General features: G+C 48.4%; 10 protein-coding genes across 10 annotated transcripts; 4 read left to right on the top strand and 6 right to left on the bottom strand.

The window, feature by feature from the left end:
- Positions 1-25: 25 nt before the first annotated feature.
- P175DRAFT_0514839 (putative acid phosphatase) lies at positions 26-2,214 on the bottom strand (the record flags this gene model as incomplete). The annotated part of the gene is made up of 6 exons (XM_040898823.1): positions 26-1,173; positions 1,236-1,570; positions 1,628-1,793; positions 1,866-1,881; positions 1,934-1,968; positions 2,121-2,214. 6 exons carry the CDS (start codon positions 2,212-2,214, stop codon positions 245-247), a joined length of 1,575 nt encoding a protein of 524 aa, XP_040754228.1. The 3' UTR covers positions 26-244.
- A 1,342-nt stretch (positions 2,215-3,556) lies between these two features.
- Positions 3,557-5,427, top strand: P175DRAFT_0499372 (GTR/RAG family Ras-related GTP-binding protein). The gene is made up of 5 exons (XM_040896726.1): positions 3,557-3,613; positions 4,119-4,222; positions 4,281-4,382; positions 4,439-5,122; positions 5,182-5,427. The coding sequence occupies exons 1-5, from the start codon at positions 3,608-3,610 to the stop codon at positions 5,372-5,374; spliced, it is 1,089 nt and encodes a 362-aa protein (XP_040754227.1). The 5' UTR covers positions 3,557-3,607; the 3' UTR covers positions 5,375-5,427.
- Positions 5,428-6,382: 955 nt separating this feature from the next.
- Positions 6,383-7,264, top strand: P175DRAFT_0431262 (putative heme/steroid binding domain protein; the record flags this gene model as incomplete). Its single annotated transcript, XM_040893475.1, has 2 exons — positions 6,383-6,634; positions 6,776-7,264. The coding sequence occupies 2 exons, from the start codon at positions 6,383-6,385 to the stop codon at positions 7,262-7,264; spliced, it is 741 nt and encodes a 246-aa protein (XP_040754226.1).
- A 188-nt stretch (positions 7,265-7,452) lies between these two features.
- P175DRAFT_0453818 (uncharacterized protein) lies at positions 7,453-10,462 on the bottom strand. Its single transcript, XM_040894554.1, has 6 exons — positions 10,241-10,462; positions 9,350-10,179; positions 8,706-9,288; positions 8,152-8,184; positions 7,732-7,941; positions 7,453-7,658 (listed from the first exon to the last, which is right to left on the bottom strand). Exons 1-6 carry the CDS (start codon positions 10,263-10,265, stop codon positions 7,636-7,638), a joined length of 1,704 nt encoding a protein of 567 aa, XP_040754225.1. The 5' UTR covers positions 10,266-10,462; the 3' UTR covers positions 7,453-7,635.
- A 1,009-nt stretch (positions 10,463-11,471) lies between these two features.
- On the top strand, positions 11,472-13,051 carry P175DRAFT_0499369 (tRNA-dihydrouridine synthase family protein). Its single transcript, XM_040896725.1, has one exon. It carries the CDS (start codon positions 11,525-11,527, stop codon positions 12,965-12,967), a length of 1,443 nt encoding a protein of 480 aa, XP_040754224.1. The 5' UTR covers positions 11,472-11,524; the 3' UTR covers positions 12,968-13,051.
- Positions 13,052-13,251: 200 nt separating this feature from the next.
- P175DRAFT_0147224 (CENP-X/MHF2 family protein) lies at positions 13,252-14,130 on the bottom strand. Its single transcript, XM_040892437.1, has one exon. The coding sequence runs from the start codon at positions 13,998-14,000 to the stop codon at positions 13,287-13,289; it is 714 nt and encodes a 237-aa protein (XP_040754223.1). The 5' UTR covers positions 14,001-14,130; the 3' UTR covers positions 13,252-13,286.
- Positions 14,131-14,222: 92 nt separating this feature from the next.
- P175DRAFT_0499367 (macro domain-containing protein) lies at positions 14,223-15,038 on the bottom strand. The gene is made up of 3 exons (XM_040896724.1): positions 14,904-15,038; positions 14,786-14,844; positions 14,223-14,708 (listed from the first exon to the last, which is right to left on the bottom strand). The coding sequence occupies exons 1-3, from the start codon at positions 14,980-14,982 to the stop codon at positions 14,262-14,264; spliced, it is 585 nt and encodes a 194-aa protein (XP_040754222.1). The 5' UTR covers positions 14,983-15,038; the 3' UTR covers positions 14,223-14,261.
- Positions 15,039-15,968: 930 nt separating this feature from the next.
- On the bottom strand, positions 15,969-16,764 carry P175DRAFT_0529908 (uncharacterized protein; the record flags this gene model as incomplete). Its single annotated transcript, XM_040899736.1, has 2 exons — positions 15,969-16,391; positions 16,441-16,764. 2 exons carry the CDS (start codon positions 16,762-16,764, stop codon positions 15,969-15,971), a joined length of 747 nt encoding a protein of 248 aa, XP_040754221.1.
- An 826-nt stretch (positions 16,765-17,590) lies between these two features.
- On the top strand, positions 17,591-19,100 carry P175DRAFT_0474344 (dihydroorotase). The gene is made up of 4 exons (XM_040895202.1): positions 17,591-17,796; positions 17,856-17,935; positions 17,997-18,450; positions 18,524-19,100. The coding sequence occupies exons 1-4, from the start codon at positions 17,742-17,744 to the stop codon at positions 19,003-19,005; spliced, it is 1,071 nt and encodes a 356-aa protein (XP_040754220.1). The 5' UTR covers positions 17,591-17,741; the 3' UTR covers positions 19,006-19,100.
- On the bottom strand, positions 19,064-20,679 carry P175DRAFT_0147174 (MIND complex subunit MTW1). The gene is made up of 3 exons (XM_040892436.1): positions 20,197-20,679; positions 19,808-20,134; positions 19,064-19,738 (listed from the first exon to the last, which is right to left on the bottom strand). Exons 1-3 carry the CDS (start codon positions 20,248-20,250, stop codon positions 19,106-19,108), a joined length of 1,014 nt encoding a protein of 337 aa, XP_040754219.1. The 5' UTR covers positions 20,251-20,679; the 3' UTR covers positions 19,064-19,105.
- Positions 20,680-20,701: the final 22 nt, after the last annotated feature.

The raw sequence follows: 20,701 nt of genomic DNA, 5'->3' as shown, positions 1-20,701 counted from the left end.
CTACACTGAACTCCTCACTAGAGATATCGTGTAGAATAATGTATACACTAAATATAACGATATCAATGGTACTTTTAATGAACAAGTATAGGGATATATATATATATATATATGTATGTATGAAATGCGTAAATACTTTGTGTAAGGACGATCTATTTTCGAGGAAATAAGGTGAATGAATCAGTCAATCAACATCTTTTAAGAAGCAAAGAAGCAGAGCAGACCCCCCCTCCCCGCAAATGACTTAAAACCCAGATGCCGCTTTTTCCGCCTCTCCCTTGCCATATAGCCCCTCTCCTAGATTCAGCATGCACTCGTCCCGCCAGTTCTTCGGCGTGAACTTATCGACGATCTCCTTGAATGCGTCCAGGGTGCAGAATGTCTCGTCCCCGTGGAGATGTTTACGCGGTGAAGCAGCACAGCCGGGGATACGGACGGGGACGTCATTGTAGCGGATACGAACGTAGTGTTTTTGGAGCGCTTGTTGGGCGGATTCCCCGAGGGTGGAGAGCGGTGCACGAGCCGTAGTGGAAGGGGAGAGTGATGGGGTCGACGACGCGGAGCTAGCGCTCGAGCCGGAGCCGGAGAAAAAGGAGAAAAGACCGCCCTTTTTAATTGCAGGGGTTGAGAATTCTTCGAGAACGACACCAACGTTGGCGCGGTCAAGGCTAGGCTCTGCGCGGGAGAAGAGCTCAATCGCGACGGAGGAGGTGAAGGGGGGCCATTTTCCGTCGGAGGCACCGACGCTATTTAGGATGGCAGCGAGGGTGGTGTCGTGGCATCCGCTCATGGCGAATTTGATGGCTTTGCCATTTTCTCGCGAGGATCCGGAAGGGGAGTTTTCGCTACGCCAGCCGCCGTCGACAGCGGTGCTGACCATGCGGTCAACGATATCACCCATAAGGGCTCCGATACCGAGTTTACGGTACTCATTGCTCTCGTTGTAGCCGGCGAACCACTCGTCAACGGCAATTTCTTCCATATACTTCCTTGCCTTGTCGTTGTAGAATTCAGCGGGGAGTTTCGTCGCAGGCCCGTGAGCGGCAGTTGCATTGACCGTATCGTTTATACCAGATAAACGAGGGTGGGAATCGACGCCGACCCGGGGGGAGTTTTCAGGCATCCACTTGGAATAAACACTGTTGATGTAGTCCATTTTCTCGGAGTTGTTCCCTGTGAAAAGAGGGGACTGTAAGCAGAGGAGCTTGAGCTCCTGGAACTAAGTGGTAACGTACATTTCTTTGCTGCTCGGTCAGCAAATAGCCTAGCCAGTTGCCTGAACCTACGGCAATTGCCCTCATTGGGGAAAAGAGTCTCCTCCGATACAGAACGGGCGACAATCACAGGAGGCGGGAAGTCTTGCGTACGGGCACTTGGAGGGTACATGCCCCAGAACGCTTGCTGCAGAGACTCCAAAGCTCGTGGGATGGTTGTCGCCCGAAGGTACATATCCTCGGTATCGGATTTAATTTTGGGCATGAATCCGAGTTGGTCCACATACAATCGTCGTAAGCGTTGTCCGAGTTGGTATGTTGTTTCACGTCCTTTGTCGGTCAATTCTCCGTGTTGACTGGTGGCCGTTAGCTAGCTTTCCCCTCCCCAACAGAGAGGATTGGGTGCAACTTGCCAGATGCCTTCAATATCACCACCTGCGCCTACAGCAACCACCGACTCATCCCTTTCACCGAACGCCTCCATTTTCCTGCGCCATTGAAAGCCATTCCAGGTCGAGATGTTCTCATCGCCTGCGGCCATCTGGACCATGCGACGGGCAACATTGCAGTACGGCCAATCTTGGGTAGGAAGGAGGATACGTCAGTATGGGAAAATTGAGGTTGAACTCGGAGGGGATATTTGGAATTTACATGGAATCAATCCAGCCTAGCAAGGATTAGTTGGGAGATAACGCTCTGTATTTGTTTGGGGTGCATACATTCTCAAAGCGCGACGATACCGGAGTACGTTCACCTGAGGTTATCAGCAGTGGGTTGATTTAATGGTCAAAAAGTCCGTCAGGCGTACCATGTCGGAGGAACTAGAAACAATGAATTAGTCCAAGGGAAAGGGGGGGGGGGGGGGGGGGAGGTTATCCGGAATTTCATAGAGGGAGGAAGTACAACATACCACTTGGACCAATTGAAGCTGTAACTCTTTTGGGTAGAGTTGATGGATCTCCTCCTGGGAGTAGGATTCACGGGGGGTGAGAGTCGTCATGGGTAATGAATCATTCAAATGCAGATAATCAACACATCAACACAGAGAGGACAACAAAGGAGAAAAAGGAATAGATGACTCTTTCACCGTTGTTTGTAGGAGTTGAATAGCGGTGATGACGCCAGACGCTGGGCCGGGCCAATCAGGTGACTGCCCAGGGTCACCTGCCTCAATTAGAAGCCTGAGGATTCAAATTGAACTATTTTCCTCGAAACCAAGAGTGGATTAATTCTGGATGGATATTTATGGATATTTATAGGATATTTATATGATATTTATAGGATATTGATATTCTATTGATATGTATATCCACTTCTATTTCTTGTGTACAGTATATCCAACTCCATATTATGTAGTTTTCCTATCGTGCGGACTACAAAGGGATTGATCTTCCTCATATACAGGAATCCAATAATCCAATGGAATCCAGTAAATCGAATAAAGTATCCAAAGTGAAAGACTATTTCATCTACGCCTAGATCTACTATGTATTCAATTATATCTATCTTGTTAAATCAGGCACATGATAGCGTTCAAACAACCGACAACGCCAAGCCCTGAGGACCCGAGCTTATCGCCAAAACGCACTCCAGACGTTTCTTCTTCCTCTCTCGTTGCGTTGCGATTCAACCCGGTTTGCTTGGAAGACCAGCGTATCATCGCTTATATACATCTCTATACAGAACACGAAAGAAGACCCTTTGTTTCTGTTCGAAACCTCATCCGTATTCGTTCATCTGCCCTGCGAGAGAGAGAGAGAGAGAGAGAGAGAGAGACATCCGGCAAATCACCTCCCGCCCCTCCCCCAACTTGCCTCCTAGGCTTGTATAACTCTCCCCCCCGGTTGGATGTGTACGGTATCTGCTGGGGATCTATTTTCCTTCTCTTGACACCTCCTCTCAGCTAAATATATATGAGTCCAAGATGGGTTGCAGATTCTAAGCTACAGTTCAGTTCTTGTTTTGCTCCTGTGCTGCAAACAAGCTCCCATCATCAACTGCTGTATAACAGGGTCACCTCCTATAAATAGACATTGGCTTTGTCTGAATTAATTCCTGGACTGGGGGTTATATGATAATTGTGAAATTGAATGCTGCTTTGCATCTACCCTTTGATGTCTATCATTTCTCGGCGTCGTTGCCTACTCAGTATTTAACCACTTCCTCCTCCTCCTCCTCCTCTTCTTTTTCTTCTTTTTCCTCCTCCTCTTCTTCTTCTTCTTCCTCCTCTTCATCCATCCAGACCATCTGGGGTTCATTCAAATCTTGAAAATTCCTTCGTGGTGGTAAGATTTTATCCTTTCTTCTTCAGCAACTTGGCATTAACTGGCATTTGGCAAACAGACCGTCTTTCGTCAAGAAGCCTGTGGGTGTTTGGACCGGCCTGCGAAACCATGGAGGTAAGGAGACTTGCATGTTATTTCCCTATCATCCTCTGCCTTTCCTAATGTTCAACGGGTTGGTACCCGTGCGATTGTTACCTTGAATAATGCCGCTTCCCTTTTGGCTTCCTATCTTTCCGAGGTTTCAATCAGGGCTGCTGCCATCATTATCTCAAGCTGGACTGTCAGGAGCTATTCTTATCGGCTCCGGTTCCTACCCTGGGGGAGGCAGTCTAACCTTGATGATGATGTCGATATGCACCACCCCCCCCTCCATTTCTTCCTTGGCGTAGTATTGCTTTTGGCAGTGAGATCTGGGGCTGCCTGGCCGGATTGATTTCATCCTGTCATCATCTGCAGTTGGCATTACCGGCCTTCCTTCTCAATGCCTGCTCCTCACGGTGGCTACCGGTGGATTCCACCAGGACCCGAAAGACATGTCTTCTCCAATCCCCTGATGTTACAAGGAGTACCACCGGTCGTCAAAACAAGTGCTGAGCTAAAACTTGAGGAATCTCTCCAGGTCGCGAATCAGGTCTCCGGACAGCCGGGACAGGCCAAAACAGGCCAAGCTTCCACCAAACCTCACGACCTCAAACCTCGCCTCCTCCTGATGGGCCTTCGCCGGTAGGATTCCCTAGTCGCAAGCTTAGCTTTGAATAGACACACGATTAACTCTGGGTAGGAGCGGAAAATCCTCCATCGCGAGTGTTGTCTTCCATAAAATGCCTCCCAATGAAACCCTGTTCTTGGAATCGACTACTCGTATTCAGAAGGATTCTATCCAGTGAGTTTTCCGCGGTGTCACTTTTCCTGGTCTTCTTCTAACCTCACGAATGATAGCTCGTTCATGGATTTCCAGGTCTGGGACTTTCCTGGCCAACTGGAGTATCTTGAACCTTCCTTTGATCTCGAGGACATATTTGGCAGCCTGGGTGCTCTAGTTTGGGTTATTGATGCGCAGGATGACTATCTGGACGCCGTGGCGCGCCTCAACCGCACCATCTTGACGGTTCAGCAGTATTATCCCAACATCAACATCGAGGTTTTCATTCACAAGGTCGATGGGCTCTCGGAAGAATTTCGCACCGATACCTTTCAGGACATTGTCCAGCTTATTTCGGATGAACTTAGCGACGCTGGCTATGAGAATGCCCCGGTCCATTACTACCTCACTTCGATCTACGACTACTCGGTTTTCGAAGCCTTTAGCAAGGTCATCCAGAAGCTTATTCCGAACCTGTCGACCCTGGAAAACTTGATCAACACCCTTGCCAACAACTGCGGTTTCGAGAAGACGTACCTGTTTGATGTCCTGAGCAAGATCTATATTGCCTCGGATACTCGTCCAGTGGACATGTCATGCTACGAAATGTGTTCGGACTACATCGACGTGATTGTGGACATTTCGGAGCTGTACTCGTGGGATCACCCAGACAGAAAGCACAAGGGAGATCAGAATCAGGAGGCCGAGAGCCATGTTGTGCTGCATGACGAGACCATGATTCATCTAATGGAAATGAACAAGTATGCCCTGAACCCATCCCTTTGTATCAAGACTAGGGGATACCCCACTAACTTCACAGGTATCTCTGTCTTGTGTCGGTGATTCGTAACCCCGAAGCCAAGGAAAAGAAGGGTCTGATCGATATGAACTGCCGTACCTTCCAGGAAGCTCTGAACGACGTGTTTTCGCGCAGCTGGGAGCAGGACCAGGAGGCTGAACCCCACCAGGATCACGTCGAGGAGGTGCAGGAGGAAAGACCGACGGCCCAGTAACTGAGTTATCACCCTAGGCTGGGGGGCTTCTCTGGTTTTTTTTTTTTTTTTTTGTACTTCTCTCTTAAGGGTGTTTTGTGCTTCAGAAATCATGGGCGAATAAGATCTCTGCTTGGGACTCCATCTGGCCTTTTTGGGCATGAGATGATTGGGTGAAGCTTCTGGTAGATTTCACTTATGCATCGGAGCGTGTTAGGGACAGGTTCTTTCTTTGAGAGTATGGAGTTGGTGAGGAACTTAAAATAGCACGACTAAATGTATTGTCAGGGCAAGTAGGAATCCAATTTCTTGATGCACTGCCGAGTACGGAGTACTCTGGTAGGATTGCCACGACTATTGCAATACCATTCCAAACCCTGTAAAATCGATGATGATGGTTGTCTCGTCGGGTCTGCGTGTACTCTGTATGGATCATGGATGCATTATGGAGAGTCTAGTATTTCCCCCCCTTTTCCCGCTTCCATTGGACATATGAACGTAGTATAAGCCTTTGCTGATTGAAGACTGTTGAAATTCCAGCATATACCGATAGTGTTATATCGTCATTTCGAGCTATAGTATAATTAGTCCAGGAACCAAAGAAACACACCAATTAAGTATCCATTTCCGTATCAAGAGGCAATAAACTGGTCGGCAAAAGCTTTCCTTCCTTTCTTTTCCCCTCCCGGGAAATATCCTATCGCATCCTGTTCTGTTCTGCAGGTAAGATACTAGTAGACAAGGTCATAAAGATCGCATGTAGAGAGATTTTCAACATCGATCCCCGACCCTGCATGAGAGCTGAAGGTCTTGTCTTGTCTTACATGCAGATTTAGAACGGGGGCGGATCGGGAATCATCCATTTCTCGGAGGGGCGAGCATAATAAATAACCATTTCTCTTCCTTGTCTCATCTGTCTTCTTAACTCGACTCAACTCGCAGATGAATGATCATTTCCTCCCTTCTCCACCAGCCACAAATGCCATATTGAGCCCTGAAAGGAACAGGAACAGACCAGGAAGAGAAGAAATGTCAGACCTCCGCCAAAGACCCATCGTCTCCGCGAAAACCACCACACCAAAGCAAAGGTCCTTCTCCTCTCGCCGTGACAACGAAGAACCCGGACGCGGAACCGGAATCAGCATCCCAGACATCATCCGTGTCCTGGTGACGGTGGTGATCGTATCCTGCGGTCTATCATACTACACCACATCATCGGAATCGTTGCTATGGGGGTACCGACCTTGGTTCACAAAGTGGCCTGAAGTCATACGATACATTGTACGCATACACCCTATCCTATCCTATCCTATCCTATCCAAAGACCCAACCAAACCCAGTCTTTTTTTTTTCTTCTTTTCCTTTACTTGAAAAAAAAAAAAAAAAAAAGGAAGCTCACTGACTCCTTACATACGAAAACAGCAAGGCCCCGTAATCCTCACCCCAGACCAACTCGCCTTACACGACGGCACTGATCCCAGCTTACCGATTTACCTGGCCATCAACGGAACCATCTTTGACGTCTCCGCGAACCCGCACACCTACGGCCCAGGCGGCGGATACCATTTCTTCACGGGGCGCGACGCCACGCGAGCCTTCGTCACGGGGTGTTTCCAGGAAGACCTGACGGATGATCTGACGGGCGTGGAGGAGATGTTCGTCCCGCTGGATGACCCCGACGAGTACCGGGCTCTCACCAGCGGGCAGAAAAAGATCCGTCGCGAGCAGGATCTGCGATTGGCCAAGGCGAAGGTGCTGAAGCAGGTGGCGCACTGGGAGAATTTCTTCCGGAACCATAAGAAGTATTTTGAGGTTGGGAAGGTGAAGGTGGAGAAGACGCAGATCAAGGGGGAGGAGAAGAGGGAGCTTTGTGAGGCTGCGCAGAAGCAGAGACCTAAGAGGAATGAATGAATGATAAGGTTTTGAAATCCTTTGTAAAATTATAATACTACATTTCTGAACCCCCCTCTTTTTTTTTTTTTTCTCTCAATAGCACCGGGAATGAATGGTATATAGTTGTTGCTGCCTTGGTCTAGGCTACGTGCGCGGGTTTACGTATGTAGAAAAAGTAAAACAAGTTGGAACAATTTTAATCAGGTTTGATTTGGTCAAGATATATTTGACATGCCCGGTAGCGCGATTCTTCATTCCGGGTGCGAAATTGATTCATCGTACCACCAACATCATAAGCCCAGCCAGACTTTCGAATTTTCGAGAGATATCATTCGTAGCAATGGTATAAAAAAGCACCGCGAGGGAAATCATTCGTAACGGGGAAACGTTTACTCAGCGGTAACGGCGCGGGCTAAAAAAAAAAAAAAAAACAGTGAGCCCGTGAAAATTCGGTAAAAATGGGGGGTAGGTAGGTGAAAACGTACTGTAGATGTTCATCTTGGAGTGACCAACAACCTTCTTGATCTGTCCCTTCTCCTCGAGGTCAGCAAGAGCCTGGCGGGCCAAGCTGCCGTTGATCTTAAGACGATCGACGAGGGTAGCGACGGTGATGAGGCGGTAGGACTGGACGTCCTTGTTGAGCCTCTCAAGGGTCTGCTTCTCGAAAACAACGGCGTGCTGGGCCTTGTCCTTGACTGTAGTAAGAAGAGTCATGTTAGCCACACAGTTCTCCCATCATGCAAACTTGGTGTCGGCCATTTCTGCCATCTCTGCCATCGCGCCAAACGCGCAGAGACACGAATGATACGATTTCTTTTCTTTCGTTGATGCCGAATGCCGCGAAATCGTGCGATGGTTTCGATGACTGGAAATGAAAAGACTTTTTTGGGGAGGAGATGAAAGACGGTAGAATGCGTACCCTTGCCCTTGGACCACTTCTTCTTTTGCTTGCCTGCAGGAGCCTGTTGTATGAATTAGCATCATATTCAATATTGATATTGGATTCAGTGAGATATAGAATAAATCCAGGACGATGGTACTCACCATTTTGACTGTCTGTGTGGTTGTTCAACGAGAGCAGAGCTACGGAACTGAAGCGGCCTGGAAGTTTGAGCCCAAGTGCGAAATTCGAGTGGGGGATGACTCAGCATCACGTGGTCGCTAGCCCTAAGCCCTCTCTGGCTCTGTCTCGGTTAGCATTGGCTGTTGGGCAGTTTGTGATTGGCTACTAGTAGCTCTATGTATTATGTTGCCTGAGGTATCAATCTAATCCCAACCATACACTGAGAATGGACGGTGATGAAGAATATACTGACGGTACTATGAATATAATGAATTTGGTATCTATTAATGAAAAAAGCTCGTTCAATCGTAAAATTGTGTACAAGAAGCTCATCAGCAAATACTATCCGTCACCGGCTCATATTGGCCGCCCCATGGCTGGCCGAAGACGCCTTACCACTGATGGCGTTCAGGAATCTGAAATGGGATGCGCCAGTCTGCCCTTCCCCCTCGATATAGCCGAGAATAAAATCGTCAGGGGTTCCAAACCAAAATCTTGACTCCTCACTTTGATCCGATGACAACCACCGCACGTCGCATTTTCCACTATCATTCCGGGAACCAGGAATCCGCACAATCGACGGCGGCCCATGGAGACCCCAGTATCGAACGCCAGGCAGGGCCGCATTGGCCGTGGTTATAAGTAGTTGTGTCCTTGAATGATGCCAGACAACCTGTCTTACTGCATGTTCGTGGACGAGGGCCGAAACCAGAGTTGGTGAATTCTCCAAACTCCAGATCCAAACAATATTGGGTCGGATCTGATCAACCGTGCTTAAAAGAGTGCCATCTGAACTAAATCCCATCATCGATACTCCACGCGGAGCGCCTGAGGGTTCAACCGTAGTAGTGAACGCAGACGAGCCTGAAGATTCGGCATATTCCAACCCTCCACCTCCAGCGGTGGATCTTTCGCGCCAAATACTAGGAGAGTATTGGTCTATTTGAAAGACATGTGAAAGGGTAGACGAGCAAGAAAACTGAATCCCGTTAACGTTGAATAAATTCCAGGGCAATCATGGGCTAGAATATAAAACTCACTGTTTTCGTTCGTAACAAATCTACTGTCCCATCAACCTTCCCAACAGCCAAGATCTCTGATGCACCGCTCTGCCCAGAGACAGGACTCCATTCAATACCCTTGACGCCGAGGTCGAAGGATCCGTCAGATTCTGGAGGTCCCGTATAAGTCCGGAAGACCTGGCCATCCGCTGTGAAAATGAGGACCTTAGTGCCCGCACTTGCGGCATCCCACACAGCAATCCATCGCCCATCTGGGCTCCATTTTAGGCCTTGCGCGTCGACTGTTGGGAGAACCTCCCGGCCGATAAGCTCATATGACCGAAACTCATGAATAGTTAATATATCTGCCGCCTCGGGCTTTAGTAGAACGGCAAATTGTCGTGTCTTTGGTCGATATCCAAAGCTATTATAGTGAGAAAATTTCGGAGATTTGATGATCTGGCTGCGGCCAGTGTCCAGCTCGAAAACAGTAAGCTTGGTATGCCAGGCATGGAAAACGATCACTTCATTTTCATCGCCGCCAAAATCGATGTTCAGAGCGCCGCTCTCGATGTTCTCGATCTCTGCTTGCAATTGCAATGGGTTCGCTTCCCAAACTAGGACTCGAGAATCACTAGCACAGAGCAGGCGTCGGCTGGGAATACCTTCCACATCATAGTCATGTGTCCCTGGTGCTAGCTCCGGGTTCGATCGAGAGAATTTTAAGAACTTGCATCCGTTTTCTTTGACCTTAACGACCTGCACTTCCTTAAACTCCGAAGCAGTCGGGTTCAGATGAACAATCAGATCTTTCCCGTTTAACTGCGCTGCATGCCCCCCATCTTCTGATAAGGATATTGAACATGATACTGTATAAATATGTCAGCCGATGCCAACACAGAGAAGCTACCGATTGGACCATGAACTTACTCCCACTTCCTCCCGTGTTGTCCATTGTTGATATATGGCGGGTGGGGTAGATTAGCAACAGTCTCTGGGAAGAGCAGGCGACGTCGCACACAACATGAGAGGACCTAGTACTCTAGAGGACCCGCTGAACGTTACTTCATTGAATCTGTCAAAAGTCACCTTGGAGCAGATTGAGGTTTCACCATCGCCAACAATCGCGAGGTAGACCAACTTTTCTCTTCGCTCGGCGATCCGAAGCTATTCCTATTCTGTCGGATTTATTGGTTTATCCGTTGGGGGTAGTTCAACGGTGAAACGTGGGAATATTGTATTTACTATATATATATCCAAAGAATTCGTATATGGGTTGTTGTGTGTAGGAGGGCGGGAAGCGAAGGATCTCTCGCTTCCCTTTCAACCCTTTGACTGAGGGACAAATCGACGAGATTTATTGATTGCTGCTTGCTTTGCCAACTAGCATCTATATCCTAATTGGGCATAGTCCAATTTTGACAGACCTAACGATCTTACAGGCCCCAATATAATCCCGACGATATATCTGTAGTTGGTGAGGAATATCGCTCTTTGATTCTGGCAGAGGTAGGTGTCGTGGCTGGAGTGAGAGATGGAGTCGCTCTAGTCCACTGATCTCGTGGATGTGCTACCATTTGCGATCTTGCATTGGATGAAAATGTAATGATAATGAATTGTTGGCTATCTTGAAGCCTTTGCTCCATAAGCAAATCAACTGTGAGGCTCCGTGGCTTGGAATATACAAAGATAGCAAAAACGCCAAGATCTTCGGATAAGAGATAAGCGGAATAACATTATTACGTTCCGTGTATCGGTATCCCAAAAAAAAAAAAAAAAAAAAAAAAAAAAAAAAGATTGAGAAGCGCAACTTGGAATGAGGATCCATACGCGCTTACTTAAAAGTCTCGGAATATTGCTGCCTCTCGTCATTCACCATAGGGGTTAAGCGCTTCCTCACCCCCTGGCTGGGGCGATATTTACTCAAGTTCTCTGGCTCAAATCAGGCAAAAATGGCCGTCTCCGAGACAACCCCCGCGCTGGGAAATAATGCTACCAGCCCCAGTGCGCGCGAGGAGACAAGTCCGGCGTCCATTAAGAAGCTCCATGGCAGGGAATTCTACAAGAGCATAGGCAGCCCGAGGTACATCATCGCGCCCATGGTGGACCGGTCCGAATTTGTAAATCTCCCCATCAAATCGCATGGCATTCCGGCGTCCTCGAGCTAATGGTTATGGTTGAATGTAGGCATGGCGCATGCTCACTCGTTCTTTCATGTCCCCGGAAGATTCTCAATCCGTTCTCGCATACTCCCCGATGTATCACGCACGGCTATTCCGTGAAAACCCTGGCTACCGTGCACAATCTTTCCACCCCACTCGCGCTGCGGCCGGCCACAAAGGCGACGACGCGCTATTCCTAGACGGCAACCCTAAAGTAGACCGACCGCTTTTTGTACAGTTTTGCGCGAACGATCCCGATGATTTCCTAGAGGCAGCACGTCATGTGGCACCGTACTGCGACGCCGTGGATCTAAACTTGGGTTGCCCCCAAGGCATTGCTCGAAGGGGCCATTATGGAGCCTTCCTGCAGGAGGACTGGGATTTGATTTATAAGCTGATCAATAGACTGCATACTGAACTTTCAGTCCCCATTACCGCAAAATTTCGGATCCAGGAATCGAAAGAGAAGACGCTAGAATACGCCAAGATGATTCTCTCTGCAGGGGCAAGCATTATCACCCTTCATGGACGAAGAAGGGAACAAAAAGGCCACAACACCGGTCTGGCTGACTGGAGCTATATTCGATACCTGCGAGACAACCTGCCACCGGAGACCGTCATATTTGCAAATGGAAACAATCTAAACCACGACGACTTGGAACGTTGCCTTGAGGCCACCGGTGCCGACGGCGTGATGAGTGCCGAAGGCAACCTGACAGATCCGTCGATTTTCAGCCAGCCTCCTCCGGTTGGTAGCGAGGGAAGAGAATACTGGAGAGGCCGGGACGGAAGGGGTGGGTACCGCATAGATGCAGTCTTCCGGCGATATCTAGACATTGTGTACCAATACGTTCTCGAACAGCCAGTTCCCGAGCGAGAACCACTATATATACCTTCCGATCCGGAGGAGGGACAATCAGTCACAAATACTACCACAGAAGGAGACGTTGAGGATGGGCCACCAAAGAAGAAACAGAAGCGCGAAAAACAAAAGAACTCCGGTCCCCCAAACCCTAATCTTAGGGTCATGCAAGGACACCTTTTCCAGCTTCTTCGACCAATGGTTTCAAGTCATACCAATGTTCGAGATGCTCTTGCCAGGTCAACTCCCCGTGACTTGGCATCGTACGAGCATGCTTTGTCTCTTGTCGAGCAGGCCGTCAAGGAGGGGCTCCAAGAGTATGAGCAGTTTCCGGAGCGCTTCGAGACACCTCCAGACCAAGATTTGACGGGGTCGAAGGCCACTATCGCTGAATATGGCCGGCCATTCTGGGTTTGCCAGCCACACGTTCGTCCTTTGCCAGAAGAGGCGATAGAAAGCGGGGCACTCACTGCTAAAAAGAGTGACGCGAAGAACTCAGAGAACGGCGAGAAGACGGAGAACAAAGACTCTCCGGCTCTTATGGAGTCCAATAAAGCCTCCGAGGATAAGGTCCCAGAGGACTCAGTTGACACACCTACAACCGTCGCCACGGATGCATTGGTGAACGGTTGAACATCTTCAACAAATCAGCAATAGAGCACTGTACATAGACCTTTTTTTTTTTCTTCTCTCTTATGCATAGCGTTTCAATAACATCTTCAATAATAAATACTATCACCACCACTAAAATGTAATCACGGTGCAATTCACTGGTATCACAATGCATCAAAGCCCCCCCCCCCCCCCCCCCCAAAAAAGCCCAAACTCCCAACTCCAAAAAACCCCCAATCCATTCAGCATGCATGCATGGCAGCACAATTAAAAATCCATAGCAAGCTGCGGTCCCATCTTCTCAAGATCTTCAACCTACACACACACGCACAATAAAAGCTTAGCTCACGCCCATACCCCAGAAAGACGGAAAGAGGGGAAAAAAAAAAGCAAAGCAAGCAAAACATACCTCCAAAAACCCATCTCCAACCCCCGGTGCCCCAGTCCCCCCCTCCGCCCTCTCATAAGCAGCTCTAGCCACCGCCTCTCTCACATAAACATCAATGTACTTGGCAACAGCCGCATTGGCATCCTTTGCGATCTTCGTCTTCTCGTTCCGAAAATGGTGATGGAGCAGCCGCGTCAACAGTTTCCGGGGGATAAGCGGCTCGCTTGAGACCACGTCCTCAGTCTGGTCTGTATGCGTGATCTCTGCAAGGATGTAATCTGGTTCTCCCTCGGACGGGGAAGAGGGCGCGCGGCTTCCTGAGCGTGAGCGAGACCGTGAGCGGGGTCCAGAGTCCGAGGGTGGTTGGGAGTCTGGTCCTGACTCTGTGGTGGCGCTTTCGGATACTGGGGTCGGGGATTTCCTGTGCGAAGAGGCTGATGCGCGCGGAGCAGGTTTTGATGAGGAGGCGATTCTGTTGGTCTTGGAGGTTTTCTTTTTTATCGTTGTTGATGTCTTGGGATCCTTGTTGGACTTGGACTTGGGCTTTGGTTTGGTGGTTGTGGTTGTGGATGGGCCGGTGGCGGCGGGGGTGGTGGTTGACGCGCGACTTGGTGGGTTGAATGGTAGTCGTCTGCGCTTTTGGGCGGGTTGGCGTTCTGGGGGCATTTTGGTCCCGTATGTATATTTGAAGCCTGGCTCTTTGGATTGTGAAGTGTTGAATAGTGTGATGGATGGGTATGTGGACGATTAGTAGAACGCGTTGAGGTCGTCGCGTGTCGGGAAAACGCGAAGTCAGGTGATTGTCAAATGGGTGAGGGGTACAGAGATGATTTATTTGTGGAAGAAAAGGTTGTCAATATCTGAATATTTTACTGCGATGAAACTCGGATGCAGTGTACAAATAGTTAAACCCAGGCAAAACCAAACTTACTTCTCACCAGGAGGACGAACAACAGTAACTTCCAACCCGGAGTCCTCTAGTACCTGGCGTGAAAGTGACCAGTCTACTCCAAAAAGCCCAGCATTGAATCGACATGACCACAATCCATCAACCGCGATATCATATTCACCTGCCGGGGACTCGGATAGCTCCTGGAGCTGTTTCTTCATATCCGCAACGGCCAGCTCCGTGTTCTCGAGAATCACCTCTGCACTACTCACATTCCGCCCGTATCCCCGCGACGTAAATAGACAGACAATCCAGTGTTTCTTGCTCCCCTGCTCGTCGTAGTCCTGCGCCTGGGGCGGGATAATTAGAGCGCGTCCCTCGGGGAGCTGGATCTTTCTCCCGGTTCGCGGCGAGACGTCCTGATCTTGAATGTTCCTCGCATGGTTCTGGCAGAAAGATCGGTAGATCGCGAATGCAGTAGGATACTGGCGGTCATGAAGTGGTCAATCACCCAGGAGGTCTCAGGAGATTATGTGGATAGAGCGATGATGGGCTTAGTTACCTTGTTTCGGAATGCCAATGCAATTCCTTTTCCCCAAGATCCTTGACAATTACACGCATCTATTGAAATCAGCTCAGTGGCGGCCCTCTTTGATATAGTAGGATAGTATTGGACTTACGGATTAATGCTGCGCCATTTGGAGCATCGAAGAGGTCGCCTTCAATTTCTCTAATCTTGTTTTGTGTGCTCGTCTCCATTTTGGCTAACCCTGCGTGGGTTGATGACGATCTTGATGTGATGTTCTTGTGGAGGTGTGCACTAGAGATGGATGATGGATGCTCGAGTCTGGGAAGGAACCCAAGGAGCAAAATGCATCGCAAGATGACTCATGAAGATTGTGATTCTTAGAAAAGAAAGAGCTCATAAGCCCTAGAATCTCCTCGTATTCCTTGAGAATCATTTTGTGAGACTAATGTGACCACAGCAGTCCACTCTCACGAATGAGCCCTCATACGATAAAACGAGTTTATGGCCAGAAAAAAAAAAAAACCAAGCTCACAAGATAGGGTGTTCTTGATCCCATAAATACAAGCATAACTGTAAGTAATATGACAACCTAGGGACAGTAACCATGCAGCCAGCTGTTGTATAAATCCGTTCCAGGTATTGAATATCAGTCAATACCTTCATTTTCTGGGCCTTGGGTTCAGCATCCGTGTCGGGAAAGCTCCCTTATATTTGTTTTCTTGATTAATATCGGTATCGTAATCGAGAAAATAAAACCAAAGCTGGGGTTAAGGGAAAACCGAACTATCAGTAAAGGGAGGATGGCCTTTGCATTCAATACCGTGATTGAGCTTGAGCCCTAAAGACTACTAGTAGTCAGTCCATTACTTGCTTATAACTACATATAGGTAGTGTGAGATTGACATCCTCTTGTGGCAGACGGGGATAACCTCAAAACTTAACGTCTCAAGAAGGGCGTTCTACTCTCCGCACTCAGTAAGAACCCCAACTATTATTCAACTAGTCTATACATGTCTCCAGGAAACACACGGATGCGCAAAGGCCACTAATTACACACATCAAAATCGGTGATTCAAAGCCGCCCAACACGATTATTGGAATTTGCCCATCTCCAGGATTAGGCACAACCCAGGAGTTCTTTCAATCGAACCCCATACCATTTCCAAGTTCTATTCCAGCATGAAGATCTCCAATATCAATAACAATAACTACCTAACTATCGCTGACCATGTTTAATCATCATTTCAATCTTCTCGAGCTGGTACTGCCCTTGCATCCGCTTCTTGGCCACACTCAGTTCAAGCCACGTCCCCAGTCCCGAGGCAATTATCATGAGAACCTCCAGTCCAATCAAGAGTCCGAGGAGGGCAAAGCCAGCATGAGTGGCAGCACAGTCTCGCGCAAAATGAGATGGCGGAGGAGCAGCCTCATTATCTCCACTGGATAGAACGCTGGGTACAGAATGTGAACCTTTCCATTTACAGGTCCAAGAATGAAGCGTCTCATTCTCGCTGAAGCCAGAAGGATACAGCGACCCAGGTAAGTAAATGGCAAAGACAACTCCAATCAATGCGGTGATGAATCCACAGACGGACTTGGCAACCCCAGCCATATTGATGCGTCTAATATGCGAATGGGGCTACTTCTTAGTTAGCAAGAGCATGCATCGAATCTAGAAATGAACTAACCGAAGGCAGGAGAGCAACGACGATGAAGAACAAGCTTAAAAAGGCCACCACACAACCGCAGGCCAACATTGCGATTGTCGGACGGATATCCAGGTTCAATGGCCAGAGATACAGTTCGACCCTCTCATATGAAGAAGTCTTCTTATAGTACCGATAAGGCACCGCCTCGCAGGCAATGAGCGAAACAGACACCCCGAGAATGATAAACGCAAGGCCAATTCGAATCCAGCGAAGGTAACGGGTTTGTTTAAGAAAGCTAGACTCCTCTGCATCTGATGCGCAGGATGCATGATAGGAGCCTGTCAAAGATGCTGCAGAAGTCATTTTGTTACAAAAAAGTGTGTGCAAGAAAAGGTCAAGACTTCGATCCGCGAGTGAGATGACTAGGAAAATGTGATGCTAATTTGGAGCAACTCAAAGGGTAAAGGTTCGAAGGATGCAGCAATTCCCCTGACAATAGTAGAGTATACAAAACGAAAGTGATAAGAACAGTCTTTCCAGAAGACAGAAGTGAAAATCTTTAAAATGAACGAAATCTGATAGAACTGAAAAAAAGAGGAGAGAGGAAAGACAAATGTCGCTGAAGATACGGTAGGTATGAAGAGAAGGTAGCTCCACGAAAGGGATCTATCTGGGTGTTAAGTACTCGAATGATATCTCAATCCGGAGGGACGAAATTGTCCAATCGCCCAAGTATCCGTTTCCCAGATATTAGACATTAATTTTCAACAAGCACCGATCTGAGATATCTTCTGCAGAAAGCCAGTGATAGGAGGCCTGCAGCCGCTCCTCCTCAGCAGGAAGAAGCTCATTTGCTATTCCCTGGTGCGGAGACCTAGCGACAACCTTGTTCCTCAGGGGCAGGATTCTTCACGCTGATTCCTGCAGGAAAGTTTCTAATATTGTCACCCAAGGGCGCGTATCGACCTGGGCTAGTTAGTGCATCTCACACACAATGCTGGGACGATCATCAATTGGTTTGAGACTGACCTATAAAAGACAGGTATGGAGTATGAGAGAGTCGAGACTGACTCCCGTCGTGGGCGGCTATTCCGGCACATGACTTCAACCAATCACAGCCCACACATGGAACCCCCCACGCGATACAGAAAAAATTGGCGGGGAAGGCAAAAAAAAAAGCCCAAGAGATTGCATCGAACAGAAACATTGGGTACTATCAAAGTACAGTTCAGGGATTGGATATTGAGAGAATCATCTAGCCAGTTCTCGACGGATTCAGCTCCAGCAGTTGCAAGGACAATTGATTGTTGGTTTCGAACAAAGCCAACTAACTGCCCGCAATGCCTCTTTCCAAATTACAGGGAGCGACACTCCCCGCCTCCGCTGATTTCCATGGTGCGTACATTCGACGCTGCTCATTGCGGTGGGATAAAGAAGCTGATGGCAGGCTTAAGTTCATCTTCGCGATGGCGAGATGATGGAATTGGTTACTCCCACCATCAGACAAGGTGGTGTGAACACGGTCTACGTTATGGTGAGGATATACAATGACAAGCTCGGATATATTTGGGATATGTGAAGTAACATGATGCTAGCCAAATCTCGTGCCTCCGGTGACTACAGTCGACCGTGCCCTCGAGTATAAGAAGCGTTTACTCGCCATTGAGCCAAATGTAAACTTCCTCATGTCTCTTTACCTCCATGAGTCAATTACACCTGAAACCATCATCGAAGCCAAGAAACGGGGTGTCACTGGCGTCAAGAGTTACCCAGCAGGTGTAACTACCAACTCCTCCGCCGGTGTAGTGGATTATGTCCAATTCTATCCCGTCTTTGCGGAGATGGAGCGCCAGGGCCTGATCCTTAACCTCCACGGTGAGGTTCCTTCTAAAGGCGATGTGACGGTCCTCTCGGCAGAGGAGCGTTTCCTTCCCACCCTCCTTGACCTGCACGCAAAGTTCCCCAAGCTTCGAATTATCCTTGAACACTGCACAACCGCAGCAGCAGTTGAAGCTGTCAAGAAGTGCGGTCCTACCGTTGCAGGAACGAGTAAGTTCAATCAACCACGTTTCCCCCTGATATTGCACCTGCAAGATCACCTGACCAGCTTCGCTCATTATAGTAACCGCCCACCATCTATCAATCATCATTGATTCGTGGGCAGGAGACCCACACTGCTTCTGCAAGCCTGTCGCAAAAACCCCTGCTGATCGCGATGCCCTTTTGCGCGCAGCGGCATCTGGAAACTCCAAGTTCTTCTTTGGTTCCGATAGTGCACCTCACCCATCCATTTCCAAGCGAGGAGGGGACAAGATCGCTGCCGGTGTATTCACCCAGCCTTACACGACCCAGCTCGTGATTGATGCTTTCGAGCAGGCTTGTCAAAACGGTGTTTTGAAGGAGGAAGACATCACTCCGGAGATACTCGAGGGCTTTATGAGCAAGTATGGTCGTGCATTTTATGGCCTCGAGAGCGAGCAGAAAGAGTTCATCACCCTCGAGCAGAAAGAAGAGAAGATTATTGATATCCTCAAGTCAGACAAAGTGGATGTGGTTCCATTTAGAAGGAACCAGCAGACATGGAGCGTATCCTGGTCTGCATAATTCAGGAAAATTCTGATGGTGTCCGGCAGCAAAGTCGTACTTAGAATTGCTTTGCAAAGGAGAAGATTCTTGAAAGAAAAATGCTCAATCTTCCCTCTTCCTAGTCCTTCTTTGTAGACCCTTGTGTAAGCATCCCCGCGACGGTTTCAAGCGCCTGCGCTTCAGAAATATCCATCTTACGGCCAGCGAAAGCAGTATTGCCGTCACTTGCAGCCGCTAGCTGACCAGATCGCTCAAGATGCAGTCTGATCCTATTATCAATGTACTCTCTTCTCTCATCTGCCTTGGATTCCTTGTCGCTCGCAGGTGCAGACTTCGGCAAAGTAGCGAGTCTAGGCTGCAACTCTCTCAAGACCGCCTGTAGCGCAGGGAGTTGAGACAAGATAAAAGTGGTGTTAGTTGTCAGGGGTGTATGTTGTTGTGTGTTTGAACCAGTAGCGACCCCAATCCGTAATTGGCGAGCAGCAGGACTCGATGTTAAGAATGACAAGTCCATAATATCCTTCTTCCCGGGCGCAACGGACGTAGATTCACCCTCCCCTTTGGTATCGTTGACAGCCTCTGGCGATTGTACCGCTGACAAAATTGTTCGCAGCTGGGAAATCATCAACTCATTTCTTGCGCTCTCTTGCTTCAACGCCCGGTTCAGTTTCTTGGTTTCTTGTAATTTTCGGCGCTGGGCGAGAATCGTTTCAGGGGTTGAGGCATCGGGGGACGGGTTCAGAGATATATTCTGCAACGGAAGCGTAAGTTAATTTGAAGCCCCTGGGAACACCTTAAAAATCCAACACCACTTTCGTACCTCGTAATGCTTGAGTCTGATCCACCCCGCCAGGTCATCCGGCACCCTGAAAATATTTCGCAACACGAAAATTTCGAATTTATCAAAGGCCTTGTCCACAGTCGCCTCAAGGAGAGTTTCTAATTGATGCAATCCATTCTCTATCTCCAGTTGCGCCTCCGGGTAAACAACGTTCCCGTCTTCGTCCGTGTCGGGGATGGTAGAACTATTGCTGGCGTGTCCAAATCCCAGACGCTCCGGAGGGGTGGAATTAAGACCATTTTCGAGACTGGAAATCGCTTGGTATATGAGATTGTTGATTGAATTGATAATGTCGTCTATCAGCGACTGCAGCCCTGTTAGCTATGGCGGGCGCGAAGGTTCCAGGCTGATCCCGGCGCAATACTCACCAGAGGGGTATAACTGAAATGTTCAGTGAGCAGGGAAGTAGTAGCATCATCCATTGTGATAACAGACTGATTGTCACATCACCAAGTTGAGGCTGTGTGTTGAATAGCAATTCTTTTTTCTATATAAAGAACGCGTCGCGTGGGGGGAGAAATTGCTTTGGAGTTTGGACTGGGTCTCCGCGCGAGCGAGAAATGAAAGCAACCCAACGGAGCTAAGAGTCATGGGAAAAAAAAAATTAGAGAAGAACATTGGGGAGAAATGGCCAGCATCACAGCAAAATTATCAAGGAATATTATGCCATTTTCAAGTAAATTATTTCACTGTGATATCCATTGTATTTCTTGGTTTTATTTTAATGTTGTTTCTTTGCCATGTATATGCTCCATTTACTCTGAGGTTCGGAGGTACAGGTACATACGGAGGATCTACTAATAATCTCTAACGTCCTCCCTCCTTACTTACTACCTACTTACTACCCAGTAGATGACATTGAAAGCCGAAGTA

This window comes from Aspergillus ochraceoroseus (genome assembly GCF_002846915.1).
Source record: "Aspergillus ochraceoroseus IBT 24754 chromosome Unknown P175scaffold_2, whole genome shotgun sequence".
In the NCBI taxonomy this organism is placed as follows: Eukaryota; Fungi; Ascomycota; class Eurotiomycetes; order Eurotiales; family Aspergillaceae; genus Aspergillus; species Aspergillus ochraceoroseus.
This window is presented reverse-complemented; position numbering and strand designations above follow the sequence as displayed.